The following is a 20,879-nucleotide window of genomic DNA, read 5'->3' on the forward strand; positions in this document are numbered from 1 at the left end:
CTCCAGCCTTGCTGCTGGCCACATCCCCCTGACCCCTTAACTACAGCCTCAGGGAACTACTTGCAGTTCCCCAAAGAGCTGTTTGGTTCCCCCACAGAGCCTGGCATGCATTTCCCTTCCCCTTGGAAGGTTCTTCCTTACCCTCTTGGTCTGGTCAACTCTCCATTTTCCTTTAAAAATTTTTTTAAGTTTGGGGTGCCTGGGTGAGCCAGTCAGTTAAGCATCCAACTTCGGCTCAGGTCATGATCTCGCAGTTTGCGAGTTTGAGCCCCATGTTGGGCTCTGTGCCTACAGCTCAGAGCCTGGAGCCCACTTCATAATCTGCGTGTCCCTCTCTCTCTCTCTCTCTCTGCTCCTCCCCCTCTTGCTCTGTCTGTCTCTCTCTTTTTCTCTCTCAAAAGTAAACATTACAAAATTAAAATTTTTTTTAAAGTTTACTTATTTTGAGAGAGAGTGCACACAAGTAGGGTGGGGACAGAGAGAGAATCCCAAGCAGGCTCCACACCATCAGCACAGAGCCTGACGCGGGGCTCGAACTCACAAAACTCGAGATCGTGACCTGAGTGGAAATCAAGAGTCAGATGCTTAACTAACTGAGCCACCCAGGCACCTCTCTTTTTTCCTTTTAGATTCAGCCCAGTCATGACCTGTATGGAATGCAGCCCTTTCTCTCTGTGTTGTCCACACCCTTAGGCTTACCTCTATCATGGCTTCAGTTAGGGGTTTTGTAATCTCTGGCTGCTCCCTCCTCCCCACTGTGAGGTTCTTCAAAGCAGGGATTTTATATATAATAAGTAATATACATATAAAAATATAAACATAAATAAATATATACAGACTATATATATATATATATATATATAATCTCTGTATCCCCAAACCAAACCAATCACAGTTGTTTGGCACATCCTGGGTGCTCCCTATAATTTTGTTGAGCACTGAATGAGTTGACAAAGTAGGGGGATTGATGTACATTGGAGGATCTGAAAGACATCTAATTGAAAGACATAATTATGTTGCCAAAATTTCCCATCACATCAATAGCAGTAATAGTCAATAGTCACATCAATAGCAGTAAACCCAAACAGCACTGGCTTAAACCCTCTGTGCTCATTCAGGGCTTCATCGCCCTGTAAGGTGCTCTCCAGGAATTTTGAGGGGGTCTGTTGGGAGTGTCCTGGGTGCTCCTGTGTGTGCTGCTGCGCTAGACATGTGTGCTGGAGTCACTGCTGAAGGACTGGTACTCTTGGTGACCCTTGTGGAACCTTCTGCCAGAGGATTCCCCAAGGTCTAACAAGCTCTTCTAATGTCTTTGTGGAGCTTTTGTGCTCCTCGTTGGAGTTGGTGTGGACTCTTTGGGGGGCAGTGTTGAGCTAGAGAATGGTCCTCATCATAGCCCTTCCATCCCACCTAAACGGGGAGAAGGTCAAGCTCCCCCATTTCTGGCCCCTGATTTCCTTCTAATGAGTTCTTGTCCAGGAGCATCTTGCCTTCTCTTTGAACATTGGCTTCTACTACCTCTCTCCTCTCCCATCAGTTCATCAGGCAGGCCTGAACTCGACACTGGAGTTCAACTAGAACATGATGCCGTCCACTATAGTAAGAACCTAATAAAAGTATCTGAGCAAATCTAATCCTTAACAAGGGATCGCTGTCCTTTAGGGTAGGGGTGATTCTATTGCCCTGATTGCTCCAGAGCCCCAGCCCTGCCCCCCTCCACTCCCTCTATTCCGTGCCCCTCACCTTGTTGTAGCTTTTGCTAAGGAGAAGTTCTTACCAGCTCTCCAGGGCAGGAACTGCTATTGCAAAACTCTTGCTCCATGCTATGGTAATGGGATGCAACTCTGGGTGTCCCTGACCCCAAGAGGCGGTCCACAGGCGCTGGTCAGAGCCACAAGGTTGCCCAACTACTGCAGAGGCTCTGGCAGTCTGTGTGAGGCAGAGGGGATGGGGATAATAGCACGCATGCCTATTTGGGGCCACAGAGTCTGCCCTGGAGCCCAGATAGGGCAGCTAATCCCTATCTGGTACAGAGTGGGGCCTGTGCTTCTTCTGAAACAGTATTCTCAGAAGCACCACAATTGGGAGTCCAGTGAATGACACAGAATTTGTGTAAGACTTCTTGGGCAGTCAGGGGATATGATCTTGTACCATGAAGGTACACAAATCCTCATAACTATCTTTACTAAAGTTTAGTTGAGTGAGCACTGCATAGAGAGTTACCTAGTCTCAGCTCCTCTGTCCAGGCACTCACAACTGGGGACTGACCAAGTCACCACAGTGGTTGGAAGGGCAGGACAGAGAGGCCCAAGCCTCATGTCTGAGCCTCCTCTCCTGCCCACTAAACCAGATGCTCTGCGAATCGGCCGGCCCTCCCACACACTGCTGGTGGGAGGGGCCAACACACAACTCTTTGGGGAACAACTCAGCAGTTTCTTAAAAGTTAAACATATACTTATCATATGACCTGGCAAGTTCATTCCTAGGTATTTACCCAAGAGAAATAAAAGCAAAGGTCTAGGGGCACCTGGCTGGCTCCGTGGACAGAGCATGCAACTCTTGATCTTGGAATTGTGAATTTAAGCCCCACATTGGGTGTACAGATTACTTTAAAAAACAAAAATCTTAAAAAAAAAAGTAAACGTCTATGCAAAGATTTGTACACAGATGGTTATAGGAAATGTATTTGTAACAGTCTCAAACTGGAAATAATCCAAATGTCAGGCAACAGTTGCATGTGTAAACAAATTGTGGTATATCCATGCAGTGGAATACTACTCAATAGTAAAAAGGGACTATTGAAGGCAGACAATAGAGAGTGTAAAATTAGGATTCCATTTATATAAAATTCTGGAAAACTAGTCTCCAGTGATAGAAAGCAAGTAAGTGGGTGCCGGGGAGAGAGGAGGAGGAGGGAAGGTTACAAAGGGCATGAAGAAATTTGGGGAATGATGGGAATGATGTTCATTATTTTGAGTATGGCGATGGTGTCATGGGTATATATTAAAGTGAAAACTCATCAAATTGTACAATTTATGTGAAGTGTGTTAAATGTCAATAGTAACTCAGGAAAGATGTTAAAGATGAAAACACAACAAAAGCAGACCTTCAAAGCAGACAGGATGCTCCTGAGTGTGGTGAGCGGTGGGCTGGGTGAGGTGGGAGTGTGGGAAATGTCAGGGTCTCTGGGTCTTCTTCTTGGTCAAGGACATTCTGGGCCTGGAGGAACTTTAGAGAGGATGGTGCCCGGCTCCCTCACTTACAGAAGAAGCCCAGACAGCTGTGAGCTCTCTCAAGTCGCCCAGCTCATGGATGGTGGATGCAGGGCTTCAACCTGCCTCCTGCCTCCTGCCTGCCAGCCTGGCTCCTTCCACTCCCACACTACAGAATGCGCACACAAGTGTTGTCCGCCTTAGGTCACCAACTTCCAGAAGGCAGGATAGGTCAGACCAGAGGGGTGGGAAGGGCGGAGGGGAGGGAGTTGACGGGATGGGGTGGGTGGCCATTCCGGGGTGATCTCATTGGTCGAACTGAGCTGCTCCCTTCTGGGAGCAGGGTGGGCAGTGGCGCCCTCTCTTCTTGTAATCCACAGAGCAGGCATGGCAAACCAGGCCTCCGCAGAGCCTAGGAGCAGAGGTGGGAAGAGTGGGGAGCTCAGGGATGTGTTTGGGGGAGGGAAGCATGTTTCTCATCTCCCATCAGAGCAGTGTGTCTCAGGAGGCCTCCCCTTTCCTAAAGGGCGTCCCAGTGCCCCACCCCCTCCAGAGTCCTCTAAATGGCAATGACAGCTTCTCCTGCTGGCCCCCCTCCCTCTCTCTCATGGCTGGTCCTGCCACCATGTTCCTGGAGGAAGATGAGGGGAGCAGCTTCCTCTGTATAGGAGATCTCTCCCAGACCAGGAGCCTGTTAATCAGTCTCTTCTTGGAAGGCTGGCACAGTCCCATCCTCCAGACACTGTTGCTTGTCTGACTCCTTTCCACTGTTCTAGCTCATGTCTATGCTAAGTGTTGTGTAAAGTGAATGGCCAGCTTTAAGTGGCTCTCATAAAAGCCCAGTTCCTGTGACACCTCCCTTCCCAGAGAGGGCAGAGTGCTGTGGGCTGGTGGAAGCAGGGCTGTCCCAGAGGAAAAATTCTGTGCTCTCCCATTACCTGCATGGGTACCGCCGAGACAGCCGGCCAAAGACCTTGCTGCAGTCAACACAGCATCCGGGGGCCATGGAAGAGAGATGCTGGACCTTCTGCCACAGGTCATCCTTCTCTCTGATGAGTGGATGGAGGTGGGGACACACACACACACACACACACACACACACACACACCAGGAGGATGGAGATGACACAGGTAGAGATACCGAGACCGGGAGAAAGAGAAACACAGAGACCAAAGGAAGAGCAAGAAAGAGAGAGAGAGACAGAGAGAGAGAGAGTCATACAGAGATACACACACACAGAAACAAGAAAAGGAAGTCAGGGGGTTGGAGAGGGAGACAGAGACAGAGTGGTAGATAGGGAGATAAATGTAGAGAGAGAGGGAAAGGCCAGGAGAAAAAGATGTGGAGACAGTCAGGGACAGAGACACAGAGAGGGAGAGAAAAATACAGAGAAAGACGGAGAGAGAGACATAGTGACAGAGAAGGAAAGAAATGAAGAGATCATGAGAGACACACACACACATAAGAGGTGAATGAGTCTGCAGTCTTTGGGAAGATGGATGGTGACACCCCAGTCCCCTCCCCCAATACAACCTTGATCCATTATTTAAGAACCTTCATATCCCACCTCCTCCAAGGAGTGTTCCCTGATCATAGAAGCCCCCATAAGTTTCTTACGATGCCCTTATCTTTTATTTGGCACTTGATACAACCCCCCTTGTATTTATGTATGTTATACTCCTGCAAAACTATCTTTACTGTTGTTTTTTTTAAAGGATGTTTAGGAATGTGGGTTTAAAGTCTTTTTTTTTTTATCAAGATGATATATACACACGATTTAAAAATCCAACAGTGCAGAAGAACTTATATCAAAAGGAAATAGACACCCTCCCTACTCCTTCCATTCTCAATGGCAAACCACCTCTTACACTTGTCGCTTTTTCTCTTTGATATTACTTCCACACTTAAGTAATATGCTCATATCCTCTTTTTTTTGATATGTCAAGAGAGAACATCTACAGAGCTCCTTACCTTGATGTCAGAGGACTTAGCTTGTTTATTACCATCCCCACTAACTCCACCTCCTTCCTCCCCATGCGGCTATATCCCTATTTTTGGTTCCTCTATTACTACTGTAGTTTTACAGAATATACTCACACATTTATTTCTCACTCATTCTGTGAAGCACAGATAGCATCCTGACTGACATTCTGTAATATGATGATACCAGCATCACTTCCTCTTCGGTTGGCCTCCTTCATCCACCTCCTACTCGTTATCTATTCCTGCTATGTCCAATATGGTAGCCACTAGCCACATGGGGCTACTTAACTTTATATTTCATTTAACTAAAATTAACTAAAATTAGAACTTCAGTTCCTCAGTCACATCAGACACATTTGAGGTACTCGGTCACTACATGTGACTGGTAGCTGCTGTATTGGACAGGGCGAGTATAGAACATTTCCATCTTCACAGAAATTTCTATTGGCTTCTATTTTGTGTACTTAATGTTGTTTAGGTAATAACATTTACATTTGTTCTATAATTACAATTGTTTACTGTGCTTTGTCTTTAGGTTGATTCTAACATTGAAAAAACCAAAAAATAGTATTTGTATTATTAGAAAATATATAAGCATATTGCTTCAAGGAGAGCTAAGATGTGTTCTAAACATTTCCTTGGAAATTTTTTGTTTTTCCAGGACTTTTTAATTGCCTTTCTTTGCTCCTTGCAAAGTCCTTGCATGACTTGCCTTTAACACAGCCTAATTGTTCCCTCTCCTCAACAAATTCTTCATCATATCAGGTATGGCATTGATTCTCTTTTTCCCCGGAGACCTTCCTCCTCAGTACTTCTGTTTCAGCCTGGATGTACTGCTCCTTGGGTTTGACAGCCACTTGTCATCTTGGAAATTCCCTTTTCTTCTCTCCCGGGCTAGAGCTACTGTTTCCTGAATTCCACATCTTCTCCTTTCTTGGTAAGCCAAGCTTACTTCCTTGTTTTTCCGAAGCACATCCTTAATTAACTTCCCAAGAAGGGCCCTGTGGGAGGTAAATTTTCTATAACCCGTCTTTCTGAAAAATGTCTTTTCCCATATCACCTTCTCTGCTTGTTTTATAGTTTGGCTGGATCTAGAATTCTAGGGCAAAAGTTAGCTTTCCTCAGAACTTGAAAGTATTGCACCATTGATTCTTAACATGTTTTTCTGTGTCCTACTTCCTTTATAGGTGACGTGTCTTTGAGTATATTGTCCTCATCTTTGTTTTATGGCGATTTCACAACAATGTATCTCAATGTGGGTTTTGCTCCCTTTCACTTATTGTGCTGGTCACTCAGTGAAATCTTTACATCTGAAGATCTGCAACCATTAGAGCCTGGAAAGTCTCTCATACTTTTATCTTATATTCTCTCTCTCTCTCTCTCTCTCTCTTTTTTTTTTTTTGAATTCTTATCAGTTGGAGAAGAGATAGTGAGATAGTGAATCTCCTGGAATGATTCTTTATGTTTCTAACTATCTCTTTCATGTATTCCATCTTTTTATGCCTTTTATTCTACATTTTGAGAGATAGCCTCCTCTTCCTTTTCCCATCCTCGAGTTAAAATTTCAGAGATATTTTTAATTTCCAAGAACATTTCTCATCTTTTGTAGGTCACTTTTCACATTATCCTGTTTCATAGGAGACTGATCTTTTTTGTTTACCTTTGTCTCTGCTTCTATGTTCTAGACTCTTCTCAAACATCTGAGGATCCATGGTCATGATTTCATGTTTAAGCTGCTGGAGCTTCAACAGTGGACAGGGGTGGTTGACTTGTGGCTTCTCTTTAGGAAGGATGGGGCAGGAAGCTAACTGCCACATCAGACTGTCAAATGCCAGAACACACTGTTGTTTATTTGGGACATTTAACTTTGTTTAGAGAAGGAAGTTTTAATTATTTGCCTGGGAGATAGACCCCTCAGGGTTGATATTCTGAAGTTGGGGAAGCAGGCTGAAAGCAGGGGATATACACTGATCTTTCCAATGACTTTATCGGTCAATATTCCTGATTACTGTCCCTTATCTCATTTCTGCCATCTGTGTTCCTAGTGTCTCTGGTCCCTGAAGTTCTAACTTGGGCTAAATCCAGTCTCTACTTCTTCATCCATTTTCTGGCTTCTGGAAATTAGCTGAAATCTCTTATCTGTGGTTGGCTCCTCCACCTTTCTCTCTATTAGAAGTTTTATTTATTTATTTATTTATTTATTTATTTTTACAATCATTCTACTGAGATCTCAGGATGGAAAGCAGATGATGTGTTGTCTACCACCTTGATGTAGAAATCAGCCTCTATAGCTTGCCTGCCCACTTTGTGCTTAGGGCCATATTTTCCATGATGCTTCTGCAAGGGACATTATATTATGTATCTTGGGATCTCGTGATGAGTTTCTTTAACACAGGAAAAAAAATTTCCTTTCCTGATGAACTGGTATATTTCCTTGGAATGCATAGTGACATTTAGGCAATTTACTGTGTTTCCATTTTTGATTCTGCCAAGATGCTCAGAGCTAAGTTTTAACCCTAATCCTAATCCCTCAAAAGTATGAATGTTTCCTCTTCCATTTCATCTATTTTTCTTAACAATCATATGTATATGTCTTTTATTGTTGGCTACCTTAAATTCTTTTGTGAGATACATGGCTAATTTTTTATATCTCCCTTTCTCCCCATTGACAGCTCTGTAGAGGAGGTCATTCTTAAATTCTTTGTTTGTTCTTTCCAGGTTGACTTCTCCCTTCTCTCATCTTTAATATCACTTGGATTTTTTTGCAAGAGGATTTAGTCCTGGATGATCCCTCAGTGACCCTCCAATTCTAATGAAACCCAAGTCCAATGCTGTCCTGGTTCCTGAACTGGGTCAAAGTATAGCATTAGTTCCCTACTAGACTGAAGGGCGGAAACCAGGCTTTACACACCTCCTCCATTGCTCAGTGGTTTAGTGGTTTGGAATCCATCCTGGTGAGCTCTCTGGTACCTAGGGCAGCTGACCTGGGATGGCCCACAGGCCCAGTGGTCTCAGGAAGTCGACCAGGCAGTCAGGGGTAGCACATATGATTACCTCTTGGTTAACCTCCTTTTTTCTTCTCTCAAATCCTTCTCCATCTATGGGCTCTTTTCCCTTCCCCTAACCTTAGTAGGTATGTGTGTATGTGGGGGTGTGTTGGAGTGGTGGCGTGCCTTAGAGCTAGAGGAATCCATGCAATTTATATGCAGTGTGTCCTTGGTGTCCAAGTCAGCATCTCTGACCCTCAGTTTCCTCATCTGTGATATGAGGAGAACAGCTGGGGCGGCTAAAAGAAGATGAGTTAGCATATATTAAAGTTCTGCTCGATAGTTCTCAGCGGAGTAGAATTTTCATTACCCAGTCTCTACATCCCATATCATCCCCTCTTCTGCAGTCCTGCCCTGCTGTGTCCACCCTTACTGAATCAGTTCCAGCACCCTCATCTTCATGGCGTGGACCAGGTCCCGCTGCCCTCCAAGCTCCTTCTCATACATGGCGTCCTTCCTCTCAGCCTCCTGCTGATTCTGCTCCAGCTCTGTCTGCAGCCGGGCCCTCTCTTCCTGACACCTGGGCACAGAAGGAAGACTAAGTTCCCAGCATCTGTGATCAAGCTAGGCTGGGCCTCTACCTGACAGGGAGCTCCTGGGGGAAGCTGGTGGTACCTCCTATAGCTGATGCGCACACACACACACACACACACACACTCCCTTCCACACACACACACTGCATACATTCTCCATACCCCCGCGCCCTCCCACACCACACATACTCACACACACATAAAACACGCCATACCACACACCAAGCTGAACACCACGGATAGCATGCCATCTATAGGCTGACTCCTTACCAACCGTCCAGAGGAATGAAAACAGGGTATAGCCTCCTGTGTTTCTTTAGAGAAGGTGAGCCAACATCTCCATTGGTTGTATTTCTTTTCTTTTCTTTTTTAACATTTCCATCTTAAAATGTAATTTTCTTGAAAGGCATGCCCACAATTGCAGCAGCTCTCTGGAGGGAAGGGGGGTATCTGGCAACCCAGGCTGGATGGGCTTTGCCCAGCTGAGAACAACAGTTGGTTTGGGAGTGGGGTAACTGGTGTAGGACTTAGGGGGATATTTTTAGGTTTTAAAATATTTTGAAAAATTATGGTACATTGTCTTTTCAATTAAGAAAATAATGTTAAACATATGGCTTCCTTAAATTTTTGTTTCAGTTTGGGCTTAGAATCTCCTCAGCTCTATTCTTGCCTCTTTTTTTTGTCTTTGGTGGCTTCTTAGAAGGTTCTAAGAAGCCTACTGCACTAGAAATAAGAAAGTCCCAGCCCCGCCCTCCATCACTCAGATGAGGAGGGTGTTGCAAAGTGGGTGCACATCCTGTGACCTCAGGCTGTGTGTGTGGGGGGTGTGTGTGCGCACGCACACGCACGCACGGCCACACCCCTGGCTTTCAGTGTGTTTGAGGCTTGCAGGAGGCTTGCCAATGAACTGAATTATGAATTTTTACAACACTGCCATGTAGCACACCTCAGAGAAGAAAGCTGGGTAGGCTGTAAAGTCAAACTGACAACAGAGATCCACCATAATTCCAAAAAGACCAGTCCCTGCAGCTTTAAGGAAGGGTGTTCTTGTGTTTGGGCACTGGACCAGGGCTGTATTTATTTTAATGAACATCTTGGCCTTCAGTGTCCTTGTTTCTTAATATTGGTATTTGATTTTCCTGAGCTAGTTTACTTGCACACTGATCCCAGGGCCTTTGGTGTGGCCAGTGCAGGTCCCAATGTGAAACCCGTGGTTAGTGTGTGTCTTTGAGGTGGGAGGGAACACTTATTAAGCACCATCTGTGTGCCAATGGCTGTTTGAGGTGCCAGGAATACAGCAGTGCCTACGGCTCCTGGTGGAGCTTATAGTGTGTTGGGGACAGTGCTCAAAAGAAGTGATAAACCAATAGCGTAATTAAGCTAAGTGTGTGACGGAGATAAATGAGGGGCGGATAGAGGCTTGAGAGGGTGTTCAGGAAAGGCTTCTTAGACAAGGTGACCTTTAAGCAGATGTAAGAGATGAGAAGTCAGCCAAGCAGAGCCAGCGAAGGTCACATGGAAAGGTCTGCAAGTTGGCAAGAACTTGCTTGTTTGAGGAACTGAAAGAAGACTAGGGAAGCTGGGATACCATGAAGTTGCAGGAGGTGGGGGTAGGCAAGAGATGAGGTGGAAAGGGGCAGGGCTCTCTCCCTCCCTGGCCCCAGGAAGAGTGGACTTGAACCTCAGTGCAATGGGAAGCCACTGAAGTATTTCCAGCAGGGGCTGACAGACACTCCTGGTGCAGGAGAGGACACGGGAGGAATTAAAGTCTAGAGCACCTGTTACACGCCAGCCCCCGAGCTTAGTGCTTTATGCCCTATTTCATTTAATTTTCACAAATATGGCAGACAGGTGATATGGTCATAATTTTACAGGAAAGAAAATAGAGCTTCAGAGAGGAAATAACACTTGCCCAGGGTCACACTGTTTGATATGTGGAGGGAGAAGAAATCTGGACGCAGGCCTGTTGAGCCATAAGCTCTATTGGCCTCCCCAACTGGCCTCCCCATACTTTTGTCCGTGCAGGGTCCGGTCGCCAGTGGTTTATGGCACAAGTGCTGAGTGGGCAGCAGGTGGGAGCAAGGGATAGATCCTCATGAGCCCCTGGTGTGCCCCAAAGGAGCTCAATGGGGGGCAGGGTGGGGAGAAGTGTGATGTCTGCCTAATTCTGTCTGAGGACCTTCCACTTACACTTGCCCTAATCACTTTTGCTTTGAGGTCTTATCCAGGGGCAGAGGAAACCTACCTACTTGGAAAGATGGTCCCACAGCGCATCTGAGCTGGAAGGAGGAACTTTAGAGATCCAACTGTCTCCTTTTGCAAATCAAGGACTAGAGGCCAGAGAGGGAAGGCCAATTTCTCAAGGTGCCACAGCCAGAAAGCTAGGAAGTGGGTACTAGGTGCCCCATAGCTCAGTTCTAACTGTGTTTTCATAGCCCCTGGTTGGTCTGCTAAGGCCTGAGGCCAGGCTTAGCTGGCCCACTGTGTCTTCCCTATGTGTCCAGCCTGGGGCTCTGTGCCCAACTGGCTCTACGCTGCCCACCTTCTGTCTATTCTCCACACCAACAGACATAGTAGTCCTGAAACCCACGGGGCTCTCCGCTTCCTGCTCAAGACTGTTCCAGCCTTCCATAGCACAGGGAGTCTGTCCGCTCCAGCCACATGGGCTTGCTTGATTACAAGTGCACTTCTGGGATTTTGCCTTTGCTGGCGTTCCTGCCTGGAGCACTCCTCCCACGGTCTTTGCACGGTCATTTTCCCAGTGGCTGGGGTTTCTCCTCAACTGTCACCTCCTCAGAGAGGAACCCCGTGACTCTAAATCTAGGTGAATCTCCTGTCTCTGTCCCCTTTCCTGGACTGATTTTTTTTTTAACAGCGCCCATGACTACCTGACATCCTATTCCTATTTGTGGATCTACTGTCTGTGTCCCCAGGTCTGTGAGAGCAGACACTGACTGTTCTATTCACTGCTGTCACCATGCTCATGGCCGCAGGAGAGTCACAATATACTATCTGCTGACCGAGTGGGCTCCCTGGCATTTCAATCCGGCGGTAGTGAAACAGTCGCCCCCAGCTTGATGCCCGTGGCCCCTTTTCCCTGGAGTGATGTGTTCCTCCTGAGTCCCTGGATGCCAGGAGGATCCCTCCTGGCCACGGGAGCTTCCGTCCTGCTATCTGCATTCTGACGACTCTCCCGCAGATCCCCAGCCCAGGCTTCTCTGAGCTCCACACTCAGCTGTCTGCTCAACAGCTCCACTGGCATGCCTAAGGGGTGTCTCACACTTGGCATGCTCTCCCCTCAACTCCTGAACTTTCCCCACAAGCGAGCCCTGCCACAGCACACCGTCAGCTGTGACTCTAGCTTTCCAGCTGGTCAGGCTGGAAAATGAGTCACTCCTGACTCTGTCTTTCCCTCTCCCCCCAGGAAGCCCCGGCTCACAGTGAATCCAGAATCTCGCAGCTTCTCTGCACCTCCACGACCGACCAGCGAGCATTCAGAGGCACTCCCCTGCCCTCCCCTTCCTCATCGCTGTCCCTGCTTCCACCTTGGTTCCTTACAGACTAGCTCCACAGAGCAGCTGGCTCGAGCCCTTGAAAGCACAGATCAGTCCAGAATAGGCACATCTATGGGGACAAATCAGCAGTTGCCTAGGGCTGGGGGGGGGGGGGGGTTGGGAGGAAGTGGGCAGTGGATGCTAATGGTACAGGGTTTCTCTTTGGGCTGATTAAAATGTCCTAAAACTGATTGTGGTGATCGATGCACAATTTCATGAATACACTAAAACCCACTGAATTGTTAAAAAAAAATGCAAACCTACTTAACCTTGAAGCACATAGTCACATCTCCCCCTCTGCTGTGAACTCTCAGTGGCTCCTATCTCACTCTGAGTCAATGCCAAGGTCCTTTTGATGACCTGTGAGGGTCTCCTGTTACCCAACTGACCTCCCCCTACCTCCTCTCCCTCCTCTACTCCCCTGAACCTCCATGATGTTCCTAGGACCTGCCATGCCCATTCCTGCCTCGGGGCCCTTGCTCTTGCTCTTCCTCTGCCTGGAATGTTCTACCACATGCCCAAACAGCCCATTCCTCATTTGCTTCAAGTTTTTAACTCAAATATTACTTTTTCAGGGAGGCCTTCCCTGGCTGTGTCGCCTCATTTAATATCACCCCTGACACTCCCATTTGCTGCTTTATTTTAATCTTCCGAGAACTCGTCACCTCTGACATTCTACGTAATTAACCTGCTTATCGTGTTTACAGATTGCTTTCTGCACTAGAAGGTAAGCTCCACAAGGACAGGCATTTGGTCTGTTTTGTCCGCAAGAGGATTTCTGGCACACAGAACAGGACTGGAGCAGCTCTGAGGGTCTGTGGATAACGGACTGGATGACAAGTGAAGAATAATCGGCTGTGAGACAGGGGCTCCCCCAGATGAGGGAGCAGCCTGGGCCTGGTTGTCTCCTTGGAGCCTCCCAGCTGCTTCCTCCAGCCTGTCTTGATTCCCAGAGAAGGCCCCTGGGTGGGCAAGGCCTCTGCATTCACCTAGGGCCTGAATCATGGGAATCCTTGCTGACCAAACTGCAAGGCTCAGCTGAGTGTCTGGTGGGAGGAGCCCCTGGGGGCCTTTTTGGGTTGGTTTCTGGGCCTATAGTGTCTCTCAGCCTTTGAAACAGAGACTCAGTAAACCGCTCCATGATTCAGTCTGAATCACAGCTACCCAGGCTCTGATGGGGTTCAGGCTGGTGCCTCTGGCCCTGAGGCAGGTGTCAGCCATGTGCAAGAGTCAGGGGCAGGTGAACTGACTGGGGCACACAGAGCTAAGGGAGAGAGGGACAGAGAGACCAAGTCAGACCAAGGAAGATCTTTGCATAGCAGAGGTATTTTTTAAAATTATGAAAGAGAAACTCGGACACTGAGAAAGTGTTCTCTGGGCCCTTGCGGTTAATGTAATGACAGGAAGTTGGAGAAGGTGGAGGTGAGAGTAGCTGAAGGGGAGGCAGAATGAAATAAATACAGGCACACAAAATATTGGCGGAGGGCCCGTGTTTAAGCCCACAGGTTCTGGAATCATCTACCAGGGTGTAGACCTCAGCTCCTCCACTAGTGACACTGGGTGAATTGTGTGGCACCTTTGAGCCTCAGTTTTCCTATCTATACAATGGAAATTCTTAGAGAACTTATCTTATAAGTGTGTTGGGAGGAAACACCTAGAACAGTGCCAGGGACATAGTAAACGCTCAGTACATGATAGTTACGATGATGATTATGCATTAAGAGAGTGAAAGAAGACTGTGCAACAGGGGACAGGAAATTGAGAGACAGAGGACCAGAGGAAAGATGGACACTGAAGGGGCAGGAGTGTGGAGGGGCAGGGAGGGAGACTGGGAGAGAGGGGAATGGCAGTGGAAGAGGCAGCAGAGAGATAAAGGTGAGTGTGGGAGGGACAGGAGGCATGCACCCGTCCTGCAGGCTGTTGGGAAGGCCAGTGAGGGAGGGTCTGCCAAGGGGAGGGGAAGGGTCGGTGGGAGCTCCTCCAGGAGCCCTAGGAGTAGTGCCCTGAATGCCTCAGTGTCCCAAAGCTGTGCCCAGCACAGGGCCTGATGTACCAGAGACGCTCAGAAGCCACTTGCTGGTGTGACCATGAAGGTGAGCGGGCGCCGGGGGGGCGCCTCCTGTCTTGCTGGCCTCTGCTGCCCACCTGGCAGCAGTTGCCAAGGTTGCCAAGGTTACCTGCTGAGCCGCTCCTGTAGTGTCCGCAGCTCCCCTTCCTTCTCCTTCAGCAGCTGCTCCTGGTGCTGCGCCCGCTCCTCGGTCTTCCGGAGCCCACGTCTCAGGCTCTTGGGGGTGGGAGGTAAAGGAAAGGAAAGGGAAGCTGAAGGAGGAGGGCAGAGATCCCAGCCCCGGGTGTGACCTGACAAACATCCCCATGAGACCCCAGGGCCATGCGAGATAGCCCTTGGGTGGAGGGCTGGACTGAGGACAGCACTGGGAGCTGAGAAGCCCGGCTCTGACTGCCCCTGGGAGAGGATGATGATCACAATTCAAGAGAGTGAGAGGGGACTGTGCAACAGGAACGGGAAAATGAGAGACAGAGGAACAGGTGAAAGATTTCTTCCTTTGCTGAAGGATGAAAGTTACAGAGCTCAAGGATACAAAGAAGGCGGAAGGAAGGCTTGAAATTGATCTTGGGGATCTCCAGGAGAAACATCTACAACCAGAGCTGCTTGGTGGGATGTGCAACAGCAGAACTTAGACATTGGTGGGAAATCCGCCAATAATGAGGGCTACCGAACTTGAGAACCTGTCATTGCCCCCAAAGAACTGTTGGGGGGGGGGTGTCTTAGACTCCAGGGCCTGCAGGAGCCAGGCAGGTAGTACTGGTGAATAAAGTGGGCTTGCTGTGAGGCCGTAGGGAGAGGCAGGGACTGTGGTGACCTGAAGAAGACCTTCTCAGAGAATAATAACCCTGTGCAGACCAGTCAGAATTATCTGTGGGCTGGAACGCACCCCTCCCCCCGGACCACTGAAGACTCCCACCTGGGGGCCAGGTTAGAGAGGGGAAAGGAGACAGGTACAGAGCTCAACTGCTCTCACCTTGACCACATCCTGCAAGGCCACTTCTGCTTGCTCCTTCCTCCTGGTCACACTGGTCTCTCCTGTTTCCTCTTGTGGTTCCTCTGGGGTGAAGTCTTCCTTTGTTCCCAGGCCCCAAAGGACCCGGGGCTCCCCTGGAATGCTAGGCACCTCCCACTCCTGCTGGTTCCCTGACATTGTGTCCTCTATTGTCCCTGTAGGGCTGGAGGCCAGTAGCCTATGGACATGACCCCGCTCTGCTCCCCCTTCATGAGTCCCCTCCGCACTGGGAAGAATCCTTCTGCCCTTGGCCTCTGTGCCTGTCACCTCCTTTGGAGCCCCCTCAGACCCCTCTCCCTGTCCCTGGATGCTGGGTGTTGAAATCTCCAGGCAGATCCCAGTTCTTGGGGCTCCTTTCTCCTGGGCTTGCTGAAGTTCCTCCCCTGCTGGTTCCCACATGCCCTGGGAGGACCCAAGGCTCCTGGGATCTTCTCTTTTCTTTTCCAAAAAGGGAGGAAGGTGCCTTTGTTGCTGGGACCTGGGGAGTCCGGCTAACCAGTCTTTCCTGGGTGCATCTTGCAGACAGCTGGTTTGGCTAGTGTGCAGCTCCTCTGGCTGGACTGCTGTGGGGTTTCCACGTGTGGCTGAGATCTGCAGAGAAGCCCCAAAGCCATCACTGCTCTCAGCACCAATTTGCCAACCAGGTGGGTGGGAGAGGCCACAGACCTAATCCAAAGAACTTACTAAATCTAAAGGAATATTGATTCAAGGCCCAGGAATCAGAATGTTAACATCGCCCCAGGTGGAGGGGAGGCCCCAGCTTTGATCCTGGTCAGGGAGCAGTAGTGCTCCTCAGTACTCTTTTCTGTCCCCCCCTCCCTGCCTCCCCTGCGTCTTCTGCAGCGATCTGGTTTCTACTTCCCGCCCTCTCCTCTGACCCTGCCCCCTGAAATTCTCTGGGTTTCAGTTTTCTTGTCTGTAAAATGGGAATAATAACGCCTGCCTTGTAGAGTTGTGGTGAAAGCTTAAACAGACCGACAGCAGCTAAGGGTCACCTCTCCTGAGAAGCCGTCTCCAGGCTCCCCTGTTCCTCCGTGCATGGCTGCATCACCGCACTTAACAGGTGGCGTTGCAGTGTGTTCCCCCTTCTGGGCACAGGCTGAGTCCTCACGGTATCCGTACCTGGTGCTAGGAAGCTGGTGGAGTGTAGAGTGAGATTGGGGAATGACAATGGCCATGAGCTACCACTTACAGAGCACGTGGCCAGGGGCCTCTGTGCTACACGCAGGCTGTCTCTACACTTCCTCACAATCACCCTGCAAGGCAGGGCAAGCACCTTGCCAAGGGCCTTGGTTATTAGGGCCAGAGCTGGGATTTGAACCCAGAAACCTGACTCTTCAATCTCTCCAACTGAATGAACTGAGACGTTTGCAAATTGTCCAACGGAGGTTGTTTCCTTGATGTGCATCCTACACGCTTCCGGTTACCCTCCCCACCGCCTCCTCCTCTCCTGGGCCCCATGGCTCCCGCAGATAGTGCCTTCTCTCCCCGATATCCTCACCACCGTAGGACTACGAGCCCTTTCTTGTCCTGTGGCTACCCAGTCCCCAGGTCTACATGCCGGCCTCTCTGTCTGTCTGTCTGTCTCCTCAGCTACTGCCCATCCTGTGGGGCCCAGCAGAGACGGAGAAGAGGCAAATCAGAATGAAGTTGGGCAGAGGCACCTGCTTTGGGGAGTCTTTGGTCTTTCTGGGTCTTCTTCCCTGGGTCCGGCTGGGGCAGCAGGACCTGCAAGGGAAGGTGGCAGGGGGACCACGGGCCTCTCTCCAGCAGTGGTCGTGGTGCTCAGCGGCAGGACATCCCATCTTTCCACCCACCCACTCATTTCGCTTCCGCTCCCGCCTTCCCACCTTCCCACCCTTCCATCCTCATGTGTGCATCCCCCTCTCCATCCAACCACGAGCCTTGCCCACCACTCGTCCTAACAGCCACCATGCGCTCGTCCTTCTAACCCTCCACCCCAACCATCCAACGACTCTTTAGTGAGTGTGCAGTCTATGCAGCATCATGTGACAGGACAGACCGTGCCGGGAAAATAGAAGTCTGGGGAGGTGGAGAATCAGAGGCTCAGACAGCAAGGAGGGAAGAACTGATGGGACCGGAGGCTGAGTTTGGAGCTTGCTTGGGATGCGTGGTGGTCAAATGGCAGGAAGGCACTGAAGAGAGGCTTCCCTTCAAGCTAGACGCACTCACTCTGAGAACATGGGCCAGGCTTCATCTAGGTCCGGCCACTGCAGGTTCAAGTCGAAGGTCACTCCATTGAGAGCATAGAGAGAATCCAGGAGGTCTTCCCGGAGTTCAGGGCACACCAGAGGGCTCCGGGGGCCATACCATTCCCTGTGTTATCGGTAATCAGCAGACTTGGCCTTTGGTACTTGGCCTTGGTGCTGTGGCCGCCCCCACCCCCAGGGGATCTTCCTCTGCTATACACCACCATGGGATGGTTCCCCAAGCAGGGCTGTGGCCCTTGGGGAGCAAGAGGCTTAAGCATCATGGTGCTACCAGGACTCCTGGGTTCTGACGCCCCCTCTGCCCTTTCTTCCTGGACTTTTCCCTCATGGCTGTCATTTTAGTTGTCCTTGATATTAATCCATCCATCTGGGGGGCAAAGAGGCATCTTTCACAAGGGACAGACAGTAGACTCAGAGGGTGTCAGTAGGATCATGTCCCAACAGCCCCACCTGGTGAGCTCGGGGTTCAGAAGGCAGAGCTGCAGGGACTCGGCCAGCTGTCCGTGGGCTAGGCAGAAGCGGATGAAGGCACGGCCTTTTGCTAGAGAAGTCTTCAACTGCAGAGTGCATAGGGGGCGAAATGGTGGGGAAGAGGTGGGGAGGTGGGGGCGTGGTGTGGTATTAGATCAGAGGGAACTCGGCCAGGACAGAGAGACAGGATGGGGACTTGTGTTGTTTGGGAACGAAAGGGGTGGCTGGAGGGCTGCTGAGGGCAGGGCTAATGAGACATGAGGGCCGGGTGAGGGGTCTGTGGTCAGTGGAGCGGGGATGGGTGAGAAAGGGGCTCCCGGAGGCCATCCCCATCAAGGGCCTGGTGGCGGGACCCCCTCATGCTGAGGCCAGTCTCCCTGCCAGCTGGCTCTGGATACCTTGTCCTGTGAGCAGACGAAGCGGGCTGGCTCCGTGCTGCCCCGCTGTTGCTGTAGGCCAGAGCAGAGGAAGTCCCAGTAATCCTTCCGAGGCCTCAGGAGGCTCTTCTGCTCTTTCTGGTCAAACTGGGAGCAAGACCAGGGAAAGGAAGGCATGGAAATGTTTCCTCCCGGAACCCACCTTGCATTCCAGCACGCTGAGAATAGAGGGGAAAGGGCTACTGCAGACAGACCTGGCTTCAGGGGCTGGCTCTGCCCTCAAAGGCTGTGTGACCACGCTCAAGGTGCAGGACCTCTCTGAGCCTTTGGTATTCTCATTCATTCATTCCAGTAATACTTACTGAGCACTTACTATGCGTCAGGCTTTGCTCTGTGCCCTGGGAATACAGCAGTGAGCAAACTGACCTCATGAGCTTATACCTTGGTAGTGGAGACAGACAATGTGCAGAGTAAGTAGAACATATAGGATGTTAGATGGTGCTGACTGCTAAGGAGAAAAATAGAGCAGGGAAAGAGAATAGAAAGCACGTGGTATGTGCACCCGTGTGTGTATGTGGTGTGTGTGTGAGATGTGTGCGGGGTGTGTGATGTCTGTGAGCGTGTGGTGTGTACGTGTGTGTATGTTTTAAAAAATTGTGTTAGGGTGGCTAGAGAGAGCCTCACTGAGGCGATACTATTCAAAGTCCAGATCCAAAGGAAATGAGAAATTGTGCCATTCAGATTTCTGGGGGAGAGCATTCCAGGCAGAGGGCAAGTGCAAAGGCCCTGAGGTAGGTGCATGCTTTCGGAAGATCAAGGAGGTCAGTGTGAATGGAATGCAGCAAATGACGGGGGTAGACTGGCAGAAGATTCACACATGCATCCTACCAACCTCACATGTACACTCACACCACACACATGGGCATAACACGCAGAGAAGTAGGAAGGGTATGTGTGCGTATGTGGGGCTGGTAAGGTCATCCAGCACCTCAGGGGGTTAGAATGAGAATTTAAGGGGCACCTGGGTGGCTCAGTCGGTTAAGCATCCTCCTTCGGCTCAGGTCATGATCTCACAGTTTGTGGGCTCAAGCCCTGCGTTGGGCTCTGCGCTGACAGCTCGGAGCCTGGAGCCTGCTTCGGATTCTGTCTCCCTCTCTCTCTCTCTCTGCCCCTCCCTTACTTGTGTGCATGTGCTCTCTCTCCCTCTCTCTCTCTCTCAAAAATAAGTAAATAAACATTTAAAAATAAAAGAATGAGAATTTAATAAGGTGGGGCAAGAGAAGGGCTTTGCCCGGCCCTTGGTAAGTGCTCAACAAAAGCGCCAGCAGCAGAAAGGTCCAGCCCTAGGACATCTCAGCTCTGAGACTTCAGTCCTCAGAGAAAGGTGGCTGCCCTACCCCACCCCACTCCGCCCTGCCCCAGCCTCCTGTCCACCTCGTGCCCCCGCCTGCAATGTCAACCTCCAAGGGTGAGATTAGATGTCGGGAAGGGCTTGCTGACTCTGAGGGTGCTGAGGCGGCCAGTGGCTCTTCCTGAGTATCTGGGAAATAAATCCCTGCTGGTGACCTGGGCCTGGAGAGAGCGGGGTGGGAAGGGGGCGGGGCGGGGGGGGTCACCTGTAGCAGCAGCTCCAGGCAGCCACAGAGTCTGTGCAGCTCAGCGCTGGCATCTGTCACTGGAGGCTGCCTGCCAGGGTAGCCCTGGAGGATGGCGGAGACAGCAGCTGCAGGGGAGGGGGCGGGGGGATGGTGGACATCAGGCACTAGGTAGTGAGGGCTCTGACGGAGGGGCTCCCAAGAGCCCTCACCTCTCTCCCAACTCAATCCCAGAAAATCTCTCAGGACACACTCACCTTTCAGGTTCCTGGTGAGGATGGCCCCTTCCTCTGCCATGAGTATTTCAAAATGATGTGATTCTTTGTGGCTCTGCAGGGTCAGTCCAGGCAGGAGCCTCCGGGATCAGCTGCCCAGTGGTCTCCTTATACAGAGGAAGAATCAGAGCCTAGGCCAGGAATGGGAAATATCTTGAGTCACACAGTGAGTCAACTGGTAGGATAGACACTTCGGCTCTTCCTCGTAGGCCAGCATGGGAAGGGGATTGTATGGGCCCCACAACACCAAGGGAGCAGTTCCTGGGTGCTAGGCCCTATGTTCTGTGCCTGACATCTTTGTCTTGTTCAGTCCCCATAATAACCTAGGAGGTCATTAACTCCATGAAAAAATTTTTTAATGTTTATTTTGAGAGAGAGAGAGAGAGAGAGAGAGGGAGGGAGAGAAAGCGTGAGTGGAGGAGGGGCAGAGGGAGAGAATCTCAAGCAGCCTCTATGCCCAGCTCGGAGCTGGACTCGGGGCTCGATCTCATGACTGTGAGATCACAACTGCGAGATCATGA

At 50.0% G+C, this 20,879-nt stretch overlaps 1 protein-coding gene across 1 annotated transcript; it reads right to left on the reverse strand.

Moving 5' to 3' along the window:
• Nucleotides 1-2,812: 2,812 nt before the first annotated feature.
• Nucleotides 2,813-20,467, reverse strand: RUFY4 (RUN and FYVE domain containing 4). Its single transcript, XM_049614924.1, has 12 exons — nucleotides 20,341-20,467; nucleotides 20,105-20,211; nucleotides 18,510-18,635; nucleotides 18,091-18,197; nucleotides 17,603-17,746; nucleotides 17,074-17,137; nucleotides 16,405-16,545; nucleotides 15,371-16,000; nucleotides 14,507-14,613; nucleotides 8,616-8,762; nucleotides 4,151-4,261; nucleotides 2,813-3,624 (listed from the first exon to the last, which is right to left on the reverse strand). The coding sequence occupies exons 1-12, from the start codon at nucleotides 20,378-20,380 to the stop codon at nucleotides 3,519-3,521; spliced, it is 1,830 nt and encodes a 609-aa protein (XP_049470881.1). The 5' UTR covers nucleotides 20,381-20,467; the 3' UTR covers nucleotides 2,813-3,518.
• Between the last annotated feature and the right edge of the window lie 412 nt (nucleotides 20,468-20,879).

The sequence above is a fragment of the Panthera uncia genome (assembly GCF_023721935.1).
Source record: "Panthera uncia isolate 11264 chromosome C1 unlocalized genomic scaffold, Puncia_PCG_1.0 HiC_scaffold_3, whole genome shotgun sequence".
NCBI lineage: Eukaryota > Metazoa > Chordata > Mammalia > Carnivora > Felidae > Panthera > Panthera uncia.

Coding starts and splice junctions, on each gene's coding strand:
- RUFY4 (XM_049614924.1), bottom strand. CDS start 20,380: ATGGCAGAGGAAGGGGCCATCCTCACCAGGAACCTGAAAG. Junction 18,636..20,104: donor GCCTGGAGCTGCTGCTACAG/GTGACCCCCCCC, acceptor TCTTGCTCCCAG/TTTGACCAGAAAGAGCAGAA. Junction 16,546..17,073: donor CCAAAGACTCCCCAAAGCAG/GTGCCTCTGCCC, acceptor ACACTCCACCAG/CTTCCTAGCACCAGGTACGG.